The sequence below is a fragment of the Zingiber officinale genome, chromosome 3A, assembly GCF_018446385.1.
Source record: "Zingiber officinale cultivar Zhangliang chromosome 3A, Zo_v1.1, whole genome shotgun sequence".
Classification (NCBI taxonomy): Eukaryota; Viridiplantae; Streptophyta; class Magnoliopsida; order Zingiberales; family Zingiberaceae; genus Zingiber; species Zingiber officinale.
The window spans coordinates 2,480,979-2,503,240 of record NC_055990.1 but is presented as its reverse complement, the minus strand read 5'-3'; the positions used below and the strand labels follow the sequence as shown (position 1 = coordinate 2,503,240).

The following is a 22,262-nucleotide window of genomic DNA, read 5'->3' as shown; positions in this document are numbered from 1 at the left end:
TATTTCAAAAATAAATGTTTACAAAAAGCTAGGCTTTTAGTATACACTTTAACAATCATCTGATGCAATCTAGGCGGTAACAACTTCTCCTCGTTATACGATGTCTCAAATTGGATGGTACTTGCGCTCTTTGTGTTTACTTGCTTTATGGGCTCATGGTTCCTTCGAGTTTGCTACTGCACCACTTATTATCAGAATACACTGTAATAATTTTTTGGGCAAAACAGGAATCACATCTAAGTCCATCATGAAGTTTCTGAGCCATACACCTTCTATGGCTGCCTAAGAGGCTGCCACATACTCAGCTTCCATGGTGGAGTCCAAAAAGCATCTATGCTTATCACTCCTCCATTGTTATGGCTTTACCTCTTAAAGTAAATACAAAACCCCGAGGTTGACTTACTATTGTCCCTATCTGATTGGAAGTCAAAATTCGTGTAACACACAGGAAACAAATCATCTGCTTGGTAAACCAGCATATAATCTCTAGTCCTTCTCAGGTACTTCAATATATGCTTTACAGTAGTCCAATGTCCTTGTCCAGAGTTACTTTGATATCTGATAACCATGCTCACGGTAAAACAGATATCCGGTCTCGTTCATAACATAACATTCATTAAGTTTCCTACTGCTGAAGCATAAGGAACTGCCTTTATCTCTTCTATCTCTTTTGATGTCTTTGGAGACATCTCTTTAGATAAAGATACTCCATGCCTAAAAGGTAGAAAATCTTTCTTGGAGTCTTGCATGCTAAAATGAGTTAGGATTGTATCAATATATGCAGCTTGGGATAAGCACAATATTTTTTTCTTACGATCCCTTATTACTTTTATCTCGAGAATATGTGTACATTCTCCCAAGTCCTTATATCAAATTGCTTGGACAACTATATCCTTACTTCCGACAACACTTTGATATTGTTTCCAACTAACAAAATGTCATCTATGTATAGTACAAGAAATACCACAACGTTTTCATCGCACTTCTTGTATACACAAGACTCATCCGGACACTGAATAAATCTATATGACTGGATTACCTCATTAAACCGGATGTTCCAAGACCTTTGAAGCTTGTTTCAGTCCATAAATAGACCGATTGAGCTTACATACTAGATGCTCTTTGCCCTTTGCAATAAACTCTTCTGGTTGCTTCATATGGATGTTTTCTTCAAGACTTCCGTTAAGGAAAGCTGTCTTGACATCCATTTGCCAAACCTCATAATTCATATGAGCGGCAATAGATAAAAGTATCCGGATAGACTTAAGTATGGCTACCGACAAAAAAGTTTCCTTATAATCGATTCCCTTTTTCTGAGTGTACCCCTTCGCAACAAGCCTTGCTTTGAAGGTTTCCACCTTCCCATCTGTCCCTCTTTTCCTTTTGTAGATCCACTTACATCCAACGGCTTTTACACCATTTGGTGGTTCTACAAGCTCTCAGACTTTATTAGAATACATAGATTCTATTTCTGAATTCATTGCATTTTGCCAAGATGCTGCATCTTTATCTTAGAGTGCTTCGTCATATGTTCGGGGGTCAGGTTCATGTTTGTCTGGGATCAAGTCCGACGACTCTCCCAAAAATATTAATCTTTCAGGTTGCTAACAACTCTCCTACTACGACGAGGTACCGTCTATTGTTGTGTATCATTTGTGATACGTGTTGTAGTTTCTTGTGATATTTCATCTTGCACTATTGGTACTAAAGTAGGCGTGTTCTTTCTCATTTCTTATAGAACAATTTCACTCATGAACTTATGGTTTATTACATAATCTTCCTCTAAAAATTGAGCATTGGTGCTAATAATGATCTTTTGATTTTTAGGATTATACAACAAACCACCTTTCGTTCCCTTAGGATATCCTACAAACAGACAAACTTCTGTACGTGATTCCAACTTGTCAGTATCTCCCTTTAGCACATGTGTTGGACTACCACATATCCGAATATGACTCAGACTAGGCTTACGCCCGTTTCATAATTCCATGGGAGTAGAGGGTACTAATTTAGAAGGTACCATATTCAGAATGTACACTGTTGTTTCCAGAGCATATTCCCAAAATGAATCTGGTAATTTTGAATAATTCATCATCAATCTAACCATTTCCATAAGAGTTCTATTCCTTCGTTCTGTCATACCATTCTGTTGGGGTGTACCAGGTGCAGACATTTGGGATTGAATCCCGACTTCTGATAAGTGACTCCTAAATTTTCCTAAGAGGTATTGCCACTACGATCTCATCGTAGTGTCTTGATACTTTTATCATAATATTTCTCCACATCAGCTTTGTACTCTTTGAACTTATCAAAGTACTCAAACTTGTGGTGCATTAAGTAAATGTACTCGTATCTCGAATAGTCTTCGATAAAATAGACGAAATATTCGAAATAACCTCTTGCTTGGATAGTTATAGGACCACACAAATCAGAATAAACCAGTTCCAACACATCTTTGGCTCTATACCCCTTGTCCTTAAAAGGTCTCTTGGTCATTTTTCCTTCCAAGCAAGATTCGTAAGTTGGAAAATTTTCCACCACCAATGAATCCTTTGAATCCTACTCAAGTTAATATGACCTATCCTTAGATGTCAAAGATATGATTGGTTCATTTCCGAATGTTGCTTTCTCTTATTAGATTTAGAAGATGTGTTATTAATTTTTATTTGTTGCATCATGGGAGTTATTGGATTTAGAGTATACAAATTACCAACGAACGTACCAGAACAGATAACTTCCCTATTTATCTTGATAACACCTTTGCTATCATAAATAGACAGAATATCCATCCTTGTATGTTTAGAAACTGAAATCAAGTTCTTTCTAAAACTTGGTACGTAAAGATAATTTCTTAAAACTAATATTTTATTCCTATAAACATCTCCCACTGCAACAGCTGCTACTTCTATAGCATTGCCTATGTAAACAATGATTTCTCCTTCGTGTAGTTGTCGAGTTTCTTGGAACCCCTGCAATGATTTGCAGACATGATCAGTGGTTATCATATCTACACGCCAGGTACCGGTAGATAACACCACTAAACATGTTCCAACTACTAGAGAATAAGATATATCTATATTGTTCTCTTCTTACAAGGACAATTCGCCTACAAATATCCAGACTGCTTGCAAATGAAGCACTTGCCTTTCGGCTTCTTTATTCCTGCCTTTAGTTCAGTACTTAGAGATTATACAGTTTTGCTTGTCAGTCCGATTCTAGTGTCCGAAGAGTTCCTTGAGATTGTTCAACATGTCATAGGCAGTTGGCAAGTTCTGATGCTGATGTTGCAGTACATTTGATATTGAAGCCAAAATGTAACACCCGTCATCTCATCTGCCTTGACCCATTTTCTATGATGCTTAATCTCCTCTTCACTAGAATCGTCGTTAGACACATTAGGGCAGACCTCTAACAGTACGAACGTATAGCCTTTAGCAGTTAGGACAATGTCTAGGTTTCTTTTCCAATCTATGTAGTTAGGACCAGTAAGTTTGTTCTCTTTCAGTATAATAGCCAGTGGGTTGAAAGTCATCCTAAGAATCACAAAAAAACTTTTTGGTCAAGACTCTAAATTTAGAATAATATTGATTCCTAAAACAATATTATTTAAATTTACCAACACCTTAAAACACCGTGAATTTTGCATGCCACGTTAGTGTGGACGTATACAAATTCAACATTTGTAAGAGGAGGTTTTACCCATTAATTTTATTATCTTGTCATCCTAACTTTATGACAAATAAAATTAATAGTTGGTTTTCCTTTGGTCTCACAAATAATAGCAGTAACTCCATTGGGGAGGATATTATTAAATGCGCCTAAGTGTATACCATTACTTGATACTTAGTCCATTAAATAGGATTGTGCCCCTTCAGTTAGAGAAGATCACACGCTTCTAAATAATTTCCTATAACCATCCATAAAGGAAGTTTGATCTAGTGATCTGCAAACAAACTCATCCGTTGTGGAGGGAGGCACTCAGAGTCAACACGCAAGTTTGTTGCATCACTTACAAACCAATAATGGAGACCGTGGAATTTATTTACTAATCCCTCTCCCACTTAGTTATTTAATGTGAGAAATTTTAACCATGCACACACACATCACATCAAATAAAGCAATAAATATGGAAAAATAATTTTTCAACTATTATGGTCTTTTCCATCACTGTCCTCCGTGTGCTGCCAATCCTAGTTGCTGCCATCTTTAGCCACCGCAATCGGGTCTAGTCGCCGCATCTATCTTGCTTCTTTTTCCACTGTGCCTCTAGTCCACAAATAGTACCACGCCTCGCAAGGATACGATCCGTGATAAAAATAGAATTTTACATATATCGATCCTATATTCCACAAAGTAATGTACATGTAATCTAGATCGAAATAAAAATGTAAAATCCTAAAACTAATACAGCTTCTGCTGTATTTAATATATACAATCATGTACACACATAAAATGCCCTCGACATGTCCGAGGATCCAAACACACACAATCACATTAGGACCATAATAGTTGGATCTAGGATGTCTGCAACCACAGAGTTAAATATATTTACACATCCTACTATTATCCTGCCTAAAATATGTATGACATGTGCATAATTAAACTGAAAACCAAACACACAGAGGCAAACTCTAGCTCTGATACCAATTGTTGGTTGCTACTCGGAATATCGTACCGGTTCCCCTGTATAAAAATTTTGTACAAGTCCTGAACCTTTTAATAACAACCTATTGTGTTCTTTAGAAATTAAATTTGGAATCGCAAACAGAACTTAACATTATTGATTCCAAATTCAACTTATATGTTCTTAGAGGTTTAGACTTGGATCGCAAACGATGCTTAACATTATTAATCCAAATCCACCTATGTTACAAATTTGATTAAATATTTATTTCAGAGATCGACTTCTAGGTTAAACATGGCGAGACACTAGGCCTTCTTGGTTATGGGAACATCCACCACTTCCTAGACAAAGTCTTTCAACGAAATTCAATATTTAATCTCCTTATAGTAACCCTAGGTTTAACCAATAAGAACAATCGAATCACAAGATCGAAAAACAAAAGAAACACAAACTCGAATCATAAATTTGAAAACCTAGAATCACTAGCCGCTTGTGTTTGATATTTCAAGATCTAAACAAAAGAATAAACTAGTTATGATGCGGAAACTAATAACTAGTTATACCTTTTGTAGCTTATAGATCTCACGATCTTCTATCGTATTCCTCTTCTTATCTCGGACATCGTGTGGGTGACGATCTACCGAGACGAGAATCCACTCAAGCTTCCTTCTTCTCCAAGCAAATTTTGGCCACCAACAATCTTCAAGAGATGAAGAACTTTCGGCCATCAACCAAGCTCCATGGGATGCTAAGAAACAAAGCCTCCTATCTCTCCTTCTTCCTCTAACAAGATCCGGCCACCACCAAGCTCCTTGAGATGAAGATGTCGCCGGCCACACAAGGAAGAAGAATAGGAGAGGAAGAGGAAGAGATGGCCGACCACCACCAAGGAAGAGAGGAATAATAGAAGATATATTGTTATGAGGTGAGGCACCTCTACCCTCTCTTTTATATTCCTTGGTCTTGGCAAATAAGGAAAGTTTTAATTAAAACTTCCTTAATTTCCTTGCCAATGAAAGGAAAATTTAATTAAAAATTCCTTTTATTTATTAATGTGGTCGGCCCCTACAATTTCTCCAAACAAGGAAAGTTTTAAACACAAAATTAAAACTTCCTAATTTGTTTTCGGAAATTTTTAAAATAAAAAATTTCTCTTTTAAAAATTTCCTTCATGGTTGGTTATAAAAGGAAACTTTTATAAATTAAAATCTCTCTATTAAAACATGTTGATGATTATAATAAGGAAAATTTTCTCCAAAATTAAAATCTTCCTTTCAATCTACAAATAAGGAAAGATATCAAACATTTCTCTTAATCTTTTGTAGAAACTATAAAAGGAAAGATTTAATTTTAAAACTCTTTTTTAAATCATGGCTTCCACATAAGGAAATATTTTAAAAAATAAAATCCTTTTAATTTTATTGTGGTCGACCACCTAAGCTTGGGTTCAAGCTAGGCCGACCACACTTCAACCCATCCAAGCCTTATCTTGGTCGGCCCTTGCTTGGGCTCCAAGCTTGGCTTGGCCGACCACCTTGGGATGGGTAAGAAGGTGGGTTTAGGTGGGTATAAAACTTTATAACTAAGAGGCTACGATAGGGACCGAGAGGAGGAATTGGTTTTGGTCTCTAGATGAACTTGAGCTTCCTGTGTTCGCCCTGAACACCCAACTCGAGTTCATCAATAATAACTCATACCACTAAAGAGATATTATTAAACTACCGCACCAATCTCATATTACTATATGGGCTCCTTCTTATCATGAGTGTATTAATCTCCATGTGTTTAAGATATAGAATGTCCACTAATTAAATGAGTTACTGAGAACTCACTTAATTAATATCTACCTCTAAGAGTAGTACCACTCAACCTTATCGTCATGTCGGACTAAGTCCACCTGCAGGGTTTACACGACAATCCTTATGAGCTCCTCTTGGGGACATTATCAACCTAGATTACTAGGACACAGTTTCATTCTATAATCAATAACACACCATATAAATAATATCATTTCTCAACTTATTGGGCCTATTGATTTATTGAACTAAATCACACCCTTTGATAAATTAAAGAAATGAATATTGAGTATATGTGCTTGTTATTATATCATGATTAAGAGCACACACTTCCATAATAACAAAGGTCTTGTTCTTTTATGCAGTCAGTATAAAAAGAAATTACCTTAAATGGTCCTGCTCAATACACTCAGAGTGTACTAGTGTAATTTTATAGTCAAGATAAACTAATACCAAATTACACTACGAATATTCCAATGGTTTGTTCCTATCCATCTTAGTCGTGAGCTACTGTTTATAATTTATAAGGAACTGATAACATGATCTTCTGTGTATGACACCACACACCATGTTATCTACAATATAAATTAATTGAACAACTACACTTAGCATATAAATGTAGACATTTGACCAATGTGATTCTTTATTTCAAAAATAAATGTTTACAAAAAGTTAGGCTTTTAGTATACACTCTAACACATGCCAGCTATTCGGTCAGTCTGTTGACCTAGCTGGACTTCATGCAAAACGTCTGGTCAGCCCATCGATCCGTTTGGACTTCGTGCCAGTTATCCGGTAAGCCCATCGACCTAACTGGGCTTCGTGCCATACATCAGGTTGGTCCGTCAACCTGTCTGGGCTTTTCCTGCACACTCGGTCAGAGTGTTAAATAACAACGAAACTAATTTAACATATTTTGTCATTCATCAAAATTTGAGTTAGACCGTTAGTGCTAACTGCACCAACAGCTCTAATATAATATAAACCCGGTCGATCGGCACGGGATTCTTCGACATTGAGCCCGCGACTCTAACATAATATAATCCCGACCGATCGACAAAGGAGTCTTCGACATTGAGCCTGCAACTCTAACATAATATAATCCCGGCCGATTGGCACGGGAGTCTTTGACATCGAGCCTGTGACTGTAATATAATATAAACTCAGCCGATCGGCACGGGAGTCTTTGACATCGAGCATGTGACTCTAATATAATGTAAACCCGGCCGATCGGCACGGGAGTCTTCGACATCAAGCCTGTGGCTCTAATATAATGTAAACCCGATCGATCGGCACGGGAGTCTTCGACATTGAGCTCGTGGCTCTAATATAAGACAAGCCCGGCCGATCAGCACGGGAGTCTTCGACATTGAGCCCGTGGCTCTAATATAATGTAAACCCGGTCGATCGACACGGGAGTCTTCGACATCGGACCTGTGGCTCTAATATAATGTAAACCCGGTCGATCGACACGGGAGTTTTCGACATTGAGCTCGTGACTCTAATATAAGATAAGCCCGGCCGATCGGCACGGGAGTCGCCCGTGATTCTAATATAAGACAAGCCCGGCCGATTGGCACGGGAGTGTTCGACCGGAGAACTATGGCAGATCCTATGATCGAAAGAGAAAATACAACGGAAAAACTGACCTACCGTCCAACAGAGAGTCTGACTCAATTCCTCAACTCCCGAATACCTGTGGAGTGAGGAGAATATGATACGTTAGTCGAAACCCACCAAAGTCATGAGTATGGCAGAATTTTCCGGCATCGTCCATTTTCACGTTTCAGATCAGGCGAAGTTCCCACAGACGACACCAATTATGTTCCTATCGGGAATCTGAGAAGACGGAAATGCCGGTGTGACGTGTCTGGAATGCTGACCGCATCTCCATGACCCGGATGGTGAGCTATCTTCTGTGTTGACCAAGTCATCGGAAGACCTCCGGTCAACACTACCTACAGCCAGCGATCGTGTTGCCCCGATCTCTGGTACCCCGATGCTAGAGGTGGGCCCCACGAATATATAAGCAGTCGAATAATAGCAGAACAATGAAATAAATATAAGATTAATACGGTGACATACCCTGGCCCCGAGGGATGCCCTCGGATGGATCGGTGAGCTGGTCACGCTGTTGATCGAGTCGTCATGACCTTGAAGGCTAGATGAGTGTGTCAACTGAGGAGCCGAATATGTCTACCGGGAGCCGAGCGTGACCTGGATCCGGCAAACAACATGTAGGCCGAGAGATAATAGTGGCACGCTGGCTGAGAGATGACGTCGGCCCGCAGGCCGAGATATAATATCGGCACGCAGGCCGAACACACCACAGCGGTGGGTAGGCCGACGCACGGCACGTGGGTCGGATAATATCAGTAACTCACAATCGTAATAACGGTGTGAAGAGCAAAATACAACGGCTCGATGACCGGAACCACATCGGCTCGCAGGTCAAACATCATCTCGACTCGAAGGCCGAAGTAGACAAACCTAAGCACTCAAACGACGGCTGCCCGGAGGGTGACGACGACCACTAGAGGAGGCAACGGTTGTCGCTGGAGGCGACGCCCGTTGGATGCGGTGTCGGCTACCGGAGGCGTTGGTGGCAGCATCCGCAGCCGCTGGAGGCGGCGGCAGTGACAACAGCCGAGGGAGGCGGTTGCAACAGCGGCGACTGTCGCTGGGGGTGGCATCTACGACTACTGGAGGTGGTGGCCTCTGGAGGCGGCGTCGACGCCCGCCGGAGGTGGCAGCGAGAACCTCCGGCGAGGCGACGTGCATCTCCTGAGGCTATGGTGGCGGCGGCAAAAAGAAGCACGAAGGAGGAACTCCATCTCTCCTCCGTTCGCGGTGTCGGCGGTCAAGCAAAACAAGGCAGCCACCTGGTGGCTGCGGCCCAACACAAAAGGAAAAAAGGGGGCGGCGCCGGTGTCGTCGGCGTGACGGGCAAGGAGATGGGCGGCAACCGTTGGCGTGAGGGAGAGGCGGTGGCGGTGAGAAAGAGAGCAGAAGCTGCCCTCTTGGTTCGTGGGTGCCGCGGCGAGAAGAACACGAATACCCCTCCTCCCTCTATGAACAGTGCTTCTCCTCACTTAAAGTCCTAACATGTTGAATGATGAAAATACCCCTCTTCATCCTTGTAATTTCCCTAATATCCTGTGATACATCTGCATCAGTTTTTATTTCTATATGATAATTTATGGAGTAATCATTAAAATTTGCATGATTTGATCTTTTGTGTTGAAAATATTTTAGCTCTGCTAAAGTTTCTTTTCAAATGAAAAATGTAAGGAGATGTTTGGTTTGTGTTTTCTATGTTATTTTCTGTTTTCATTTTCTGAGAAAATAGAAAACGTGTTTAGTTTGTGTTTTCCACATTTATTTTTAAAAAAATGAGAGAGCATTTTTTAAGAAAACGAAAAACGCGGAAAAGTCATTTTATGAAAAACGAAAAACGCACATTTTTCATAAAATGAAAATAAAAATGGGATAAATCAAACGCACCCTAAATTTTTTTATTTTGAAATTGATGACTCATCAAGCATTTAAACGTTGTTAACAAGCTAAGCATTTGCAATATACAAGATTAGTTAAATAAATAAATTCGAACAATTTATTAAATTAAATAATAAATTTATATATATATATATATATATATAATTTGTTAATGTTCGAACAATATTTATAAATTATATTCATTAATAAAATTTTTATCAATATATTAAATAAATAGATAAATAAATTTTTAAAATAAATAAACATGTTTTTATTATCAAACTTTAATAACAAATCAAATAAATTTAAAATATAAAAGTTTCAAATAATTATATTAAACAAATTTTATTTGAGATTTTGATAACTTCTAAATGAATTAAAATCAAATTTAAACATAAACTCAAGCTCACAACAAAAAAAAAATCAAGCTAAATTTAAATAATCATCTTAACGACTTATTTATTTTAAACTTAACTTAAATTGACTGAGTTACCTTATATAATAAGTAAGTTTACACTTGAGTTATGGGAGAGTTAAGGCTCTCAGTACCCACAATGCACTAGAGAAAAAAACATAATTTAACTTTTATCAAACTGCGTCATGTGGACATCAGTGTCTTCATCTCTCGTCCGTCTTCACTCGGAAGCAGAATGAAGCTTGTCGTCGGAGATTTAAACACAGTAGCTAGCAACTCAACCTGCAAGAGGAAGGAGGGATTACAGATAAAATAAGCTTCAGATTATATAACACAAGCAACCACAGATGAGTATAGCTTCTCCATGCATGATGCATATAATCTAACAATAAACTAAAATGTAATCGTGTTGGCGAATTCTGACAAATGATTGGCACAATCAAATACCTCAAGGGCCTGTGTTGGACGTCGGTGGTAGTAACAGAAGCCCACGCCAAAGATAGAGCAGAAAGTTCTTCGGCACCTTCATTCTATGTCACAGCCACAGGATAAGAACGTTCTACAGAGCAACTCAGACTACATCACGTTGGCATCAGTGTCTTCATCTTGTGCCTGTCTTCACTCGGAAGTAGCATGAAGCTTGTCATGGCAGATGGAACTCAACTTTCGACGAGTAACATCACTATGTTTGTCCACTAGATCTAAACACAGTAGATAACCGCACCCTGCAACAGGTTACAGATAAAATAAGCTTCAAATTATACAACAAGCAACCACAGAGTAAATTGCATGATGGTGAAATTTGAGAAACGACTGGCAAAACCAAATACCTTAACGGCCTGCGTTGGTTGTTGGTGGTCTTAACAGGAGTCCACACCAAAGATAGATCAGCAAGTTCTTCAGCCCCTCCATTTTGCGTATAACTGCCGCTGGGCGTTCTTACTTGGATCACTGTTTTACCGGTGTGAGAAGGTTCCACAGAGCAACCAGCAGCATTTGCGATGACTTCTTTTGTGGGAGGAGTAGAAGGAGGTGCAATGGTACCTCCATCCTGTATGTAAATGTTGCTGCCGCTACAAATTCCTTGTTGAGTACCATTCTCCTCTGTTTTATCATACAAGATCTTTCTCCTTTTTGATCTAGTGGATTCAGTAGAGGTGCCTTCGTCCAATTGTTGCATGTCAGTAAATCTGTCTGCCATTTTAGCCACTGCCTCAACAGCCTTTACGGCCCGGACTCTAACTGAGGTCCTCCCTCTGGAAACTACTTTGGAAGGAGAAGAAGGCCATACGAATGATGGAACATTTCTTCCTTTTATGTGGCCAACTCGAATCTCCATTCCTGGTTTCCACTTAGTATACATGCTGACCGAATGCTTGAACTCTTCCACAGTTACTCTTATGTCGAATTGTCCGCCGCCGCCTTCTGGTACTGGTACTCCTTTTTTTCTCTGAAGGCCCATGAAGTAACAGCAATGAAAAGGTCTAGATTTGTCCGAAAATTCACGCGGACAAGGGTGACACTGAAGCATGCCAAAAGTGTGCCTTTCAATCTGTAAAAGAAGTTCCAAGTCGTTAAAAAAACAAATTAACCACCCAATAAATATAGTTCAGTTTTGCGCTTAATTTACCTTGAGAGTCAATGTTCGGAGACGGCATTCCACCCAACCTTTCCAGTTCCTAAGGTCGGAATCATTTCCAGCAGTTATATCGATCTCCAGATAATTTTTGTAGGCTTCAAAAAAGGGATAAGGCTCAAACAGACGATCCCAGTCAGCTTTGCCAGCCTCCATTGCCTGGCACATTGTCCACCATAAGGCACTTTGAAGATGGATAAAACTTGTGATTATGATAAACTATTTTCTGAATCATCAAGTCATCAAATGGCTACTAAAAAGCAAGCATACAAGTAAAAAACTGATGAAATATTCATTATAGATTTTATCTAGTAGACAAGACGTCAGATTCATGCAAATTTATAAAAGAGAATAATATATAGAGAATAATGCACCTTAGATATTTGATCCCCACGCTGAAATTCTTCCATCATAACGTGTAATGTACTCGATGATACATTATAGCTGGAGTTCATACAAGGATATGCAGGTGTAATTATGGGCATCTGGTGAAGTCTGTCTCTGAAGTTTCTCTTTGGATCCCAGATAGGATATCCAAGAGTGCCCTCTTGAATCTTACAAAGCAAGATAGGGGCTGGCCATCTCCACTGGGTGTAGACACGGAAAAAACGTGATACCAACATGCTTGGCTTTGCATTTGGGTATAGTTGGCAAATGCGAGCCACGAGTATTGCCCAATTTATACCACCAAGAAATCCTGTAACCTGACAAAATGAAGGAAAAGTAATGAGAGAAGATTTCTTCATGTGACGAAGGAAAGAAAAAAACAACATGTAATGCGATAAGCGTACATTCGAATATACTCCGCGACGTTTTGCCCAAAACCTCATGCAAAGCAAAGTTGTGCGAAAATTCTGAAGCAAACAAAACATGTACAAAATTTATAAGATCATGCAAAAGTACAACTTGGGAAAATACAAGAACAATATACAAAATTCAAGGGATTGTGTCAAAGTGTCACCTGAATATTTGGCACCAAGCGTAATATTTGATCAGTGACTCTACTCCCATTCAAACTGCGAATAGTCTTCTCATCAGCGTTTTGTAATGTCGAGTCGTGTGAGATATCTAGGTCCTGAAAGACAACATATAAGAGAAATCAGATTTAGTAATATTCTAGAAATCTGAATCTTCTTCACATTTTATTTATGATTCATTAGATTGAAGTCCATAACGTTCAAAGGTAAAAAAAATCAAATCGACTTGTGTGGATGAAAGATAAGAGTTTGAGGAGAAAAAGAAAAGAAAACTTACTTCAGGAATGACCCAAAGCGGTAGTTTAGCATATAGAAGATCTATGGAAACTCCATTGAGCTTAAACTTCATTACAGGGACATAAGCATCAGGAATAGGGTGCAGTTCTGTCACTTCTGGCATCTCAAACAACATGTTATGTAGTTGTATGAAGAAATCTTCCTGCAAAAAGATTCAAAAATAGGTTAATAACATTCAAAAATCAACAGTAGATTCAAGTGCTTGTTTCAAATAAACAGCAAAACAGCCATGAATTTACCAACCATTTGAGTTTGGCTACATTAAGTTGTATGCAAAATGCTTATGTCAAAGAAAGTGAAAACAAAAAAAAACAAAACAACAATGTCTAAAGATAGATAGGAATATACTTACTTCTCTTGTAGCATAGCGTGGACCCACACACAAAATGTCTATATCCGCTCCAGGCCCGTGCACCTAACATTAAGAAAACGAAAGAAATCAGATAACACCACACATCATAGAACAGGCACAAACTTAAAAAATTTCAGATGCTCTAATGATTTCTTATAAACAAAACTGCATAATTAAGTAAGTTTGGAGCCTAAACCTCTCTCATTATCAATCACTACCAAAATAATGCAAATATATATATTCGGATGCTCTTCACAAGTTTAATAGGAATAGGCAAATGAACATATCAGTACACTTGACGAGTTGGTAATAAACATATCACAAAATTGCAGAGTTTTAGGGAAAGATGAGACTACCCCAAGTCGGTAAGATCCAAAAGTAAATATCTTCGCATTTGCCTCTTGGACAAATTGCTCATTGAATCCGTTGGCCTTACTAACTTTCTTAATCCAAAGCTTCACAATCTGCAAAAACCCAACAACCATCAGGACCAGCAAAAAGAGATGAATAATGTATCAAAGGCATCAACAATAGATGGCGAACCTGATCCAATTTTCCCAAAACCTCTTCTCTGCAAACTGCTTCTTCATGACTTTCATACAACCCAGCACCCTCAAGATACTGATACAAAAGATAATGAATGTTACAACAACACAGTCATTGATAACAAGTTTTAAGGGAAATCATTAAGTATACAAGGTTGAACCTTCTCTAGCTCCCCTGTCTTGATGAGATCATACTCTGTCGGCCCACTCCATGAGATTGGCTCAGTGACCCCAAGATGACCGTTAGTCCGTTTAACGACTCCAGAGTTCTCCATGGGTGACAAATAACTCACGCTTGCCAAAAAGATCTTAAGTTTTATATTTCTGATATGCAAGGTGCCTGCGCACTAGAATTACTGAATTAAATCAAAACCCTAACCATACACTCTGGAGATTGAATTACTAGAGCGAAAAATTGAATTCTTAAAATACATTTCTGCCCTAAATTTCATACAATGAAACAAAGAGCCAAATAATCCAGCCAGTTCAGATGGGAGACTTAATTTAACATATATATATATAAAACCCTAAGCACAACAATTCCTCCAAAAGTAAATAACCATCAACAAACATTCCTAATGGCTATTCTCTTCGCTCTTATCTATCTCTTATAAACAAGATTAAAAAAAACTCTAAACTAAATCCTAGAAAATCAAACAGAATGGGAAAGAACCTCTAGGAGAAAACTTGCCGCGATCGCTTAGCTTCTCGAACCCTAAAGGAGAAGGTAGTGACGTGAGGAATAAGAAGACACTCCACTTATATACGCGAAAAAACCGGGCCGAAATGGTTTTAAATTTAGTCACTGATTCCATCCGCGCCTCAATTCAATCTTCTTCTTCTTTTTTTTTTTAATCAACTGAATCCTATATCTTAAATACATATACCGTACTTGTGAGTGTCAAAAAAATTTAGTTTTAATTTTTTTTTTTCGCTTTCATTTGTTTTTAGCTTGAACACAGTTATCAACACCAAAACCTTGATAGAAAAATGTAATTGACTTAACTCAGAGTTTAAAAAAAATTTAAAAAAAAATACTATTAGCATCCTAAATATATACCTCATGAGCATTTATTTTTTTTTTAATTTGAACATTATAATCCATCTCTAAATTCTATAGACAAAATACTTAACCTAGAAGCTAAAATAAATAAATACATAATTACTGAATGAATAAAGGTGCATAGATTCAATCCAGACGCTTCGAGATTATCAATTAGATTTTATCTTTAAGGATTATAATGTTAAAGTTAAAAAATTTAAAATTAAAAAATTTTATGTGCTCATAGGATATATATTTAGAGTGCCTAATAGTATTTTTTTATTTTATTTCTTATATATTTTGTTTAGCTTTAGGGTTAAGCCACTTAAATTTTACCTTTAAAGTTTAGGAGTTGTGTTATAGTGTTCAAGCTAAAAAAATTTAAAACTAAAAAATTTTAGGTGCTGACAAGGAGTATATATATTTAGGGTTTAAGAAAATGTTGATTTTAAAAATATAAAAAATGAATTGAGGTGCCTCAATAACGATTGTAAGGATGGTACTGTTATATATATATACACAAATACATTTGCACACCTTTACGTGAGCGGTTGTGGGCGACATACTTAACTACATTTATTACATAATAATAATAATAATAATAATAATAATACTACGTTAGAAGTACATTTATCACATGGAATAAAAAAAACTAAATCAATAAAATATCTATTAATTAAGTAAAAAATTTTAAAATTTTCTTTTTAAAAATCTCTCATTAGTGTAAACATCTTCACCCAATCAACAACCAAAACCAAATTACAGTTGTCAGCAGATAGGATGTGAAAAATAACTTATTTTTATTTGGTTTAATAAACTTTTATAATTTTATTTAAAACGATAGATGCACTAAGGTGGCTCATGGGCCGGGCTCCAAATCCATCTGATTTGGATTCTGAACAGATTCAACGGGCTGGTAGATGAGTCGGTTAAGAGTTGAGTCTTAATTAACTGATGTATTTATTTAATTTTCAATATTAAAATTTTTAATGTGGAATTAGGAGAAACTCTAGGGAAGTCCAAGACAATAAGAAGCCACTAAGATGATGACCACCAATAAGAAGCCACTTGAGTTGAATCAGACGCGAAAAGACAGGATGGCGGTTTTTAAATTTCGCAACTAAATTACTAATTATCCACTAACATCCGCATTTATCCCGAATAATAATATTATTATATATTAAACAGATAAAATCTAACCCATTTTTACTTTGTTTAATAATTTCTTATAATTTCATTTTTAAAATATAAAATTTTAATTTAAAATACTTAATGGCTTATTGAGTATATGCACACTTTTTTTTAAACATATGATTTTAACTATTAAAATTAATTCTATAACTATTATTAATTAAAAAATGCACATCACTAATTATTCATTTAAACGAAAAGCATCAAAACATTTAATTTAAGTATTTTTTTTCTAACTTCTATCAATATCTCATTCCAACAAACCGGAAGCTCTCTGAGACCCATAGGGTCCGAGGATCGAAGGAGGTTCACTTGCCGACCCCAATCCAAGTCCCTGCCCCGGCAGCGAGAGTAATCCCGTTCCACCGGAGATCGTGTTCCGTATTGCAGCTGGGTGATGCGCCAGCAATGGAGCGTGAGCTGGATTCTGCCGATGAATCATAAGGTTCTGTGCCGCGGCCACCGCCGCGAGCACAGGCTGCGGGGCTGGCCCCAGCAAAGCTGCAGGGGACGTCGTGATGGCGGCGGCAGGTGCCTTCTTTTTCTGCGAGGGAGCGACGGCCTTCGCACAGTACAGTCGGTGCCCCTCGAACATCTTGAAGGGCTCCTCGAGGGCCTTCCGAGCTCCCTCCACCGTCTTGTAAGAGAAGATGGCGTACCCCCTCGACCTCCCCGTGCGCGAGTCGAACCCCAACGGCCCCCTCTCCACCTCCCCGAACTGCGAGAAGAACGACCTTAGGTTTTCCGAGCTCGCATCCGCCGGAACGTTGCTCGCGTGCATCTTCCTCTCATTGAAGTCGCCGGCGGAGTCGGCCCTGGCGGCCGTTAATTGGCAGGAGACGAGGCGGCGGTCGACCATCTTCTGAGGCTGCTTGAGAGCCTTGATGGCTCCGGCGCATGTTCGGAAGAGGACGAAGCCGTAGCCCTTGGCGTGACCAGTGGCCTTGTCGATGACGAGGTTGCATTCTTCGACGGAGCCGTAGAGGCGGAAGGCCTCGAGGAGCGCTTCTCGGGTGGCGTCCCGACCGAGACCATGAACGAACACCTTGCGGCGTGCGACATCGCTGTCGGCGGCGGCGCGGACGCGCGCAAGGAGGTCGACGTCGGAGGCGACGGCATCGAGCAGGATCTCGATGAGCTCGTCCTTCGTGCGAGTCTCGAGGACATCTCGGATCTCGTCGGAGTGATGGGAGGAGGAGGAGGAGGGGCGGTTCTCCTCCCCGTCAATAGCGCCGCCGAAGAGGATCGGATCCTCCTCTTCGGGATTCTTCTTCTGCCATCTCTTCCTGCTGGATTTCCGGATTCTCTTGCGCTTCCTTCTGTTGAGAGCGCCCGTGTTCGCCATTGCGGATGGCTAGGGTTTCGATCGTATTGTTTTGTTTCGACTTCAGATTTGAGAGGACGAACCACCGCAAGGCGAGTTGAGCGAACGACTCGAATCGTCCAAAGAATCGGTTAGAATTTGGTCCATGAATCGTTCGGCCCAAATTAAATCATCGTCGACAGGAAGAGCCCATCACTAGCCGAAGTAAGGATCACATGAGACAAGAATTTAGAATAACTATTCCATTGTAATGAACATTCTCAAGTCATTTTTACAATTAAACTTTGAAATGCTTATTCTCTATAACTCGTGCTCGTGCAGGGGACGAGAGTTGGAGGCGTGAGAGCATGCTGCTGCTACTAATTCAATTTCTTTACCTTTTCTTTCATTTTGTAGTTGTTTAATTTACTTATTATAATTATACTGTTGCTACTAATCTGAGTTAAAAGTCGGGAAAGGTTCATTTTTTTTTACAGGCAATTCATCCTCCTCTTGCCGGCCCACTAGGGCCAATAAGTGGTATTAGAGCAAGGTCGCTTCAAAAAGGACTAGTCACCACAAAAGCAACGAAACGATGGTCAGTGCAAGCATTCATCCATCGAAGTTCGAGGGAGACTTCGCACAATGAAAATGTCGCATGGAGGTATTTTTTTAAAACATACTTTGAGATTCTGTTAATTAGGAAATATGGTTTTGTAGTCCCCAAGGACCAACATGGTGTTGGAAAAGAAGAGTGTTTATGGACAAAGAAAGAACAAGCTGACTTCGTGGTGAATGGTAAAGCAGAGTTTCATATGCTGAGCGTCCTTCCACCCCAGGAGGTCAATCGAATCGGCAGCTACGAATCTGCCAAAGAGCTCTGGGAGCAATTCCTGGAACTCCACGAAGATACTTCGGAAGCAAAGTTAGCAAGACGAGACATCCTTCGAACCCAGCTAACAAACCTGCGGATGAACCATGGAGAAAAGGTAGCGCAACTCCAAGCACGGATTAAAGAACTCATCACTCAGCTCAACAATCTCGGAGAATCGGTAACGAACCGAGATTCAATCTGATACGCGCTCAACGTCTTCTCGAGAACTCCAAAATGATTATCCTTAGTAGATGCATACTACATCTCTAAGGACTTCGAAGTAAATACACTAAAGAATTTATTTTTTACTTTTGAATTTCATGAAACTCGATGTGTAGATATCCTAAAAAAAATCAAAAAGTCGAACAACAATCTTGCCTTGAAAGCCAAGAAGGAAGATCCAGACTCCGAAGCATCAATCTATGAAGACGAAGCAACCCTAATGGTAAGAAAATTCAATAAATTTATTAAATATAATAAATTTAATAAGTCGCAGACAAAGAAACAAATCGAAGCAAAAGGAAGGTCCGGTGTTACAACTGTCAAGGAGAAGGGCACATCAAAGATGACAGTCCAGAATTAAAGAAAAAGGAGAAGGACAAGGGCAAAAGATCAACGAAATCTAAGCTCAAAACCCTGAAGGTGACGTGGGACGAAACGACGTCATCAAAATCCGAAGTTGAAGTCTATGCCGGACTGACTCTAATAGCAGGCCATCAAAAGGAAGATGAAAGCAGCTCAAAGATGAGCATTGATGAAGAGGGAGCATCATCGGAAGGAAGCTGCGATGAATGAGGAGCATCAAAATACAAGGTAAGTCAAGTATCTGCCTTATCTCTTGAAAAGTCATTTCAATCTATTAAGATTCTTTCTAAGGATTTAGTAAAATTAGAAAAAGAAAATATACACTTGAAAAGACAATTAGTCAATGCATGCCCTTTAGATTTGTTTGATAATTTAAAATTAGAAAATGATAAATTGAAAATACAAATCGAAAGTTTGAAAAATGAACATGCATGTTTGAAACTGAATAACTTTCAAATATCAAATTTTAGAAAGTATGGTAGACTAAACTGATACATTAGAAAATACCAGGAACAAATTAAAAAAATCTCTAGAAGTTACGTACCTCCCAAATTTTTAGTAAATTTAGTAGGTAGGAATTTGTACTGGGTTCCAAGATCATACTTAGATTAAAGTGTTATCATTCAATTAAAAAAAAAAAAAACCTAGAAGTCTCAAAAAGATAATTAAATATTTATTTTATTTAAAAGACTTTGTCTAGAAATGGTTGTTGTTTCAATACTCAAAAAAACCTAGTGCCTCGCTACAGCTTGGAAATTAATTATTGAAATTAATATTTAATTACTTTAACAGTTAATGGTTATAAATTTTTTAAGATACCCCTAGAAAAGTGTTTCATATTTTTTTATGTGATCAAAGGAGGAGATAAGTATAAGTTATTGGGGAGTAAGAACATTTCTACTATTTTTGTTCAAATTTTTACAATTTTTGTTAACTTGGCCTATTAGAGAGATGTATTATTAACTGTGACCTATATACTTAACAAGGTGCCTTCAAAGGCAGTTTCATATACCCCATATGAACGTTGGATAGACAGAAAATCATATTTGAGTAATTTGAGACCCTAGGGGTCAGTTGTTTATGTTCATGATAGTTCTCACAAGGGCCCTAGGGGTAAGAAATGTATCTTTATTAGATATCATAAGACCTCCAAAGGTTATGTTTTCATAGGTGAGCAACTAGATTAAACCATCTTTGAAACATATTCGAGAGATGTGATTTTTCTTAAAACAGAGTTCTCAACCGGAGTGATGTTGATGAAAGTATTCCTCTATTTGAGGAGGAGATATTATTAACAAAAGAGGTGTCAAAAGGGATGCTTGAGTCTAGTCAACCGAGTGAGAGTGATATGCCAAGTCATGAGTTGACTTCTCAACAGTCCAACTTACGAAGAAGTGTTCATAAAATCAACCTAAGAAGAGCTTTGATATTGAGAATGAAGCATTGATAAAACTGTAGGGGATCGGTGGCCGGCTAGAAGGGGGGTTGGATAGCTAGGTCACCCCAAACTTTGATTTCTTCTCTACACGGTTAGTTTGCGCAAGCGGAAATGAAACTAAAACAAGAAAGCAATGAGTAAGAACACAAACGCTAACACGATTCTTTTACGTGGTTCGGAGATTGCTTGCTCCTACTCCACGGCGTGTCCTTGAGGTGGACGAGCCCTTGATCTTTCTGTGGATCAGTCCCCGGCAATCTCCGGCTAGAGCTTTCTCCTTCTCGGTGGAGCAAACCTCTCACAAAGGATCTCTTCCTCTTTACAATGATGAACTTAGGTTTAGGAGGAAGAGAGTAGGCTTGGAAGCTTTTGGGCAATGACAAGGAGTTATTCAATAAGCATGAGTAACCTCCTTCAAGCCCGAAAGCTTTCCTTAAATAAGAGGAGAGAGTTGATCATCATATCAACTCATCTCGGCACCAGTCGACTACTAAAACATGCAGTCGACTGGTGTTACCGTTGGAAGTAGCCAACGGCTACTTTCCAGCACCAACGGTCATATACCAGTCGACTGCTAAAACTAGCAGTCGACTAGTGCAGTCGACTGCTAAAACTTGCAGTCGACTGATCTACACCGACCGAACGAACAGAACCATTCTGTTCGCGCCCAGTCGACTGCGCAGTCGACTGCACCAGTCGACTGCTAAAACATGCAGTCGACTGCTACAGTACTGCTACAGTGCTGCTACAGTACTGCTACAGTAAACCCTAGAATTTATGTTTTTACTCCGAGTACAATCTCTCGTGTACTCGTACCCTCACCCTTACGACTCTTTTGACGCTTCCTTTGCAGCTTTACCAGAACCTTCAAGCATACTTTCTTTGGCTCTCGTCCCTCGGATGCATTCAAGCCTGCGGCTCGTCCCCAATGCCATCCTTCGCGTATGCCTCGAAATTGCTTCCCTCGGCCTTTGTCCTTGCTGCCTTGTCCACGGTCCCTCGGATGCATCATCCTTCACCGGACCCGAAGCCATCAACCTGAGTCGCATGTGTATCTTGCGAACCTGCACAACTCAAATACACATATCAAATACAAGGATGAACCTAACTTGAACTCTTTGACACACACATCAAAACTATGATCGTACCGATCAAAACCTAGGTTGATTGCACCAACAAAAACTTCCAATTGACGATGATGAACCTCAATCTATTGAGGAAGCATTGGGATATAGAGTTAGAGAACAATGAAAAGCTGCAATGGTTGAAGAGATTAAGTCTATGAATCAAAATCATGTTTGGGACTCAGTCAATCTTCCTTCGAGCCGAAAGGCTATTGGGAATAAGTGGGTTCTCAAGATAAAGAGGAAAGCTTATGGATCAATTAACAGATACAAAGCTCGTTTAGTTGTAAAAAGATATATCCAAATGGAGGGTATTGACTTTGAAGAGATATTTTCTCCCGTAGTGAAATTGGTGTCAATACGATTTATTTTAGCCTTTGTGGCACATTACAACTTGGAATTACATCAGATGGATGTAAAAATCACTTTTTTTAATGGTGAGTTTGACGAGGAAATCTATATGGTTCAGTCAGAAGGTTTCATTTTTAAAGGCTAAAAGGAAAAAGTATGTAAACTTAAAAAATCTATATATGGGCTAAAGTAAGTCTCAAGACAATGGAACATAAGA

General features: G+C 38.9%; 2 protein-coding genes across 2 annotated transcripts; both read right to left on the bottom strand.

Moving 5' to 3' along the window:
• Positions 1–11,012: 11,012 nt before the first annotated feature.
• On the bottom strand, positions 11,013–14,412 carry LOC122053455 (nuclear poly(A) polymerase 1-like). The gene is made up of 11 exons (XM_042615507.1): positions 14,299–14,412; positions 14,136–14,213; positions 13,949–14,056; positions 13,593–13,655; positions 13,221–13,382; positions 12,928–13,041; positions 12,758–12,820; positions 12,341–12,670; positions 11,961–12,125; positions 11,161–11,882; positions 11,013–11,055 (listed from the first exon to the last, which is right to left on the bottom strand). Exons 1-11 carry the CDS (start codon positions 14,410–14,412, stop codon positions 11,013–11,015), a joined length of 1,962 nt encoding a protein of 653 aa, XP_042471441.1.
• A 2,169-nt stretch (positions 14,413–16,581) lies between these two features.
• On the bottom strand, positions 16,582–17,913 carry LOC122053507 (UBP1-associated protein 2A-like). The gene has a single exon (XM_042615564.1). It carries the CDS (start codon positions 17,713–17,715, stop codon positions 16,621–16,623), a length of 1,095 nt encoding a protein of 364 aa, XP_042471498.1. The 5' UTR covers positions 17,716–17,913; the 3' UTR covers positions 16,582–16,620.
• Positions 17,914–22,262: the final 4,349 nt, after the last annotated feature.

Excerpts from the sequence above, each read along its gene's own strand:
- LOC122053455 (XM_042615507.1), bottom strand. The coding sequence starts at position 14,412 with ATGGAGAACTCTGGAGTCGTTAAACGGACTAACGGTCATCTTGGGGTC. Across the intron at positions 13,656-13,948 it reads TTGGATCTTACCGACTTGGG|GTGCACGGGCCTGGAGCGGA; the intron begins GTAGTCTCATCT and ends TCTTAATGTTAG. Across the intron at positions 11,056-11,160 it reads AACCAACGCAGGCCGTTAAG|GGTGCGGTTATCTACTGTGT; the intron begins GTATTTGGTTTT and ends AACCTGTTGCAG.
- LOC122053507 (XM_042615564.1), bottom strand. The coding sequence starts at position 17,715 with ATGGCGAACACGGGCGCTCTCAACAGAAGGAAGCGCAAGAGAATCCGG.